Source organism: Silene latifolia, chromosome 9 (assembly GCF_048544455.1).
Source record: "Silene latifolia isolate original U9 population chromosome 9, ASM4854445v1, whole genome shotgun sequence".
Lineage (NCBI taxonomy): Eukaryota > Viridiplantae > Streptophyta > Magnoliopsida > Caryophyllales > Caryophyllaceae > Silene > Silene latifolia.
In genome coordinates, this window is record NC_133534.1 from 158,032,607 (window position 1) to 158,035,775 (window position 3,169).

Below are 3,169 nucleotides of genomic sequence, written 5' to 3' on the forward strand. Positions count from 1 at the left end.
ATTGGATGATAAACAAATGAGGACTACAAGCCTTATATAGGCCGAAATCCTTGATGCCCAAAGCTAGTCTTTAATGCCTTGTTGTGAATTCTAGGCTATGTGGAAGAACTAGGCAAGACTAAACCAAAAACTAGGTAAGACCTTTGTAAAAACTAGGCTATGACAAAAACTAGGTGAGCTTATTCCATGCATTTGGTCTTGCCCATTTTCGAGGTCCATCCCTTGCTCCACACAGTTTTACCCGTCCCATTGGCGGGTGATCATGCACTTTTCTCGACTCTTATTCGAACCGATCCATGCTTGGTGACTCGGGTTTTCTTGGTTGCTTGTTTCGAGAATTATTTCATCAAGGTGATTCGTATTCACATCAATTATTGGGCACAAATCTTTGTCCTACCAGTGGGCGTTATGGATAAAATACAGGCCTTATGTAGGAATTTCCTATGGGAGGGGTCTGATGATTATTCTAAACCTCCTCTCATTTCTTGGAAAATTGTTTGTTCACCACTCAAAGCAGGAGGACTGGGACTGATTGACAGTAAAGACTGGAATGTAGCTGCTGTAGGGAAACTTGTCTGATGGATTGTTATCAAGAAGGACATATTGTGGATTAGGTGGATTGATAAAATTTATATGAAAGGAAAGCATTGGTATGACTATCAGCCAAGCCCTAATAGCTCTTGGGCCTGGAGACAGATATGCCAAGTGAAGGAAAGAATAAAGGGAGGATATATTGGGGATAAATGGTTGGGTAAGGATATTGAGCATAAGCTTACTGATGGCTATGACTGGATGAGACAGGGTAATTCCCCTAAGGTTGAGTGGTACAATACTGTTTGGAACAATATGAACCTGCCTAAACACAGGTTTATTGCGTGGTTAATCAAGCATAAGAGACTCCTTACTTTGGATAGGCTTTGCAGAATGGGGATTACTATACAGAAATTGTGTTTCTTATGTGGTGAGCATGATGAGGACCATGAGCATTTGTTCTTTCACTGCAAATACACATGCCTGTGCTTTAATATGTTGTACAAGTGGATTCACCTGCAACCTAGGCAAATGGGGAGCCCTGAGGAGATGATGGGACTACGAAAAATATCAAGATTTAGAAGGAAGGTGCTTTGCTCGTTGGTGATTGCTACACAGTACCACATTTGGCATGCTCGTAATGTAGGTAGAATAGAACACAAAGTTTTGCATCCTATGGCTATTGTAAAGGCTGTGCAGGAAGGTGGTGAAAGTGTGCTGCTGCACAAGAGGCAGGATAATTTAGCGGCTGTAGCTATTAATTGGTGTCGTATGATAGGCTTAATGTAATTGAATGTCTGATGTACTTAGCTGTATTGGATGGTATGAATAGGTTGTACTAAGGTGAACACTCCCGATTTTTTAGGAGGAGCTTAATATTACTTACATTTCCACCAAAAAAAAATGCTGTGCCTACTAACTCCTTTTCGTGAATGAAAGTTACACTTGATGATCCTTGTTTATGGCATAAACGCTTCGGTCACATTAGCTCACTAACCTTGAACAAACTCAAGAAGGTTCGACCAAGAAAAGATGTGTGACACGTGTGCAAGGTGCAAACAAGTAAGATCATCGTTCAAACCTAAAAGAGTAGTAAGCACAAATCAAGCCTTGAAATTAGTACACATGGATTTATGTGGACCAATGAAGGTAAGGAGTAGAGGAGGATCCAGGTACGTCTTTGTTCTTGTAGATGATACTCAAGGTATGTACGGCCTATTTTTCTTCATTCAAAAGATGAAACGTTTGATGAATTTGATTGTCTTATGAAACGTGTTCAAAACAAATATAAGACTAATCTTGTATCTATTCGTACGGATCATGGCACCGAGTTTGACAATCAAGCTTTCATAGAATATTGTAGAGTTAATGGTGTAGGGCATAACTTTTCTGCACCAAGAGCTCCTCAACAAAACGGTGTCGTTGAACGTATGAATAGAACATTAGAAGATATGGCGCGTACAATGCTTTTGTGTAGTGGTTTACCTCGTAACTTTTGGGTTGAAGCCACTTGTACTTCTTGTTATATCCATAATCGTGCTATGATTCGACCTATTCTTAAGAAAACCTCCTAGGAACTCCTTAGCGGTCGAAAACCTAATATCTCCCATCTTCGTTGCTTTGGGAGTAAATGTTTTGTTCATAATAACGGTAAAAACCGGTTAAGTAAATTCGATCCTAGGAGTTATGAGGTGATTTTCATAGGATACTCAGATCATAGCAAGGCTTATAAAGTCTTCAATAAGAGAACTCTTTGTATTGAAGAAAGTGTACACGTTATTTTTGATGAAGATAACGTGTTTGATAAGCCTTTACAGGATGAGGAAGAAGACTTGGATGCACCCGACTTCCGTCTTTCAAGAGACGATCCCCCGGAACTGGAATTGGAGGACAATGAAATTGAGGGAACAAGTAATGAACTTGATCGTTCCTCAAAAGATAAAAAGGAGAAAAACAAAGTTATAGTTAATGATACTATAGCTTTGACTCAAAATAAGGACTCCCAAACTAATGTTATAGGTGATGTTACTATAACATTAAATCCAAATCAAGGTGTAGAATCCGAGGTTATAATCGGTTCTAATACGACACCCGGATTGGACTCAGGGGGAACTTCCTCCAATCCCGAGCCAAATGAAGTTGGGTCAAGCTCAAATAACGATGAAGAACCAAGTACTTCAACAAAGTGGAAATACAAGAGCTCACACCCCATGGACAATATTCTAGGGAATATTAAGAAGGGTGTTCAAACTAGATGTTCTTTGAATAACTTCTGCTCTTTCTACTATTTTTTATCCATGATCGAACCAACAAATATCAATGAAGCTCTTGCTGAATCAGATTGGATTATAGCTATGCAAGAAGAGCTTCAACAGTTCGAAACAAATAAAGTTTGGAATTTAGTTCCTAGACCAAAGGATCGATCTGTCACTGGAACAAGGTGGGTCTTTAGGAATAAACTAGTTGATGTCGGAGTCATTATCAGAAACAAAGCAAGATTAGTGGTTCAAGGTTATAATCAACAAGAAGGAATAGATTATGACGAGACTTTCGCACCTGTTGCTCGCCTTGAAGCTATTAGACTTCTAATAGCATTCGCTGCACATAAAGGAATGAAGCTCTTCCAGATGGACGTCAA

At 39.4% G+C, this 3,169-nt stretch overlaps 1 protein-coding gene across 1 annotated transcript; it reads left to right on the forward strand.

The window, feature by feature from the left end:
* The first annotated feature begins 633 nt into the window (after positions 1–633).
* LOC141601803 (uncharacterized) lies at positions 634–1,320 on the forward strand. The gene has a single exon (XM_074422107.1). It carries the CDS (start codon positions 634–636, stop codon positions 1,318–1,320), a length of 687 nt encoding a protein of 228 aa, XP_074278208.1.
* Positions 1,321–3,169: the final 1,849 nt, after the last annotated feature.

Excerpts from the sequence above, each read along its gene's own strand:
- LOC141601803 (XM_074422107.1), top strand. The coding sequence starts at position 634 with ATGAAAGGAAAGCATTGGTATGACTATCAGCCAAGCCCTAATAGCTCT.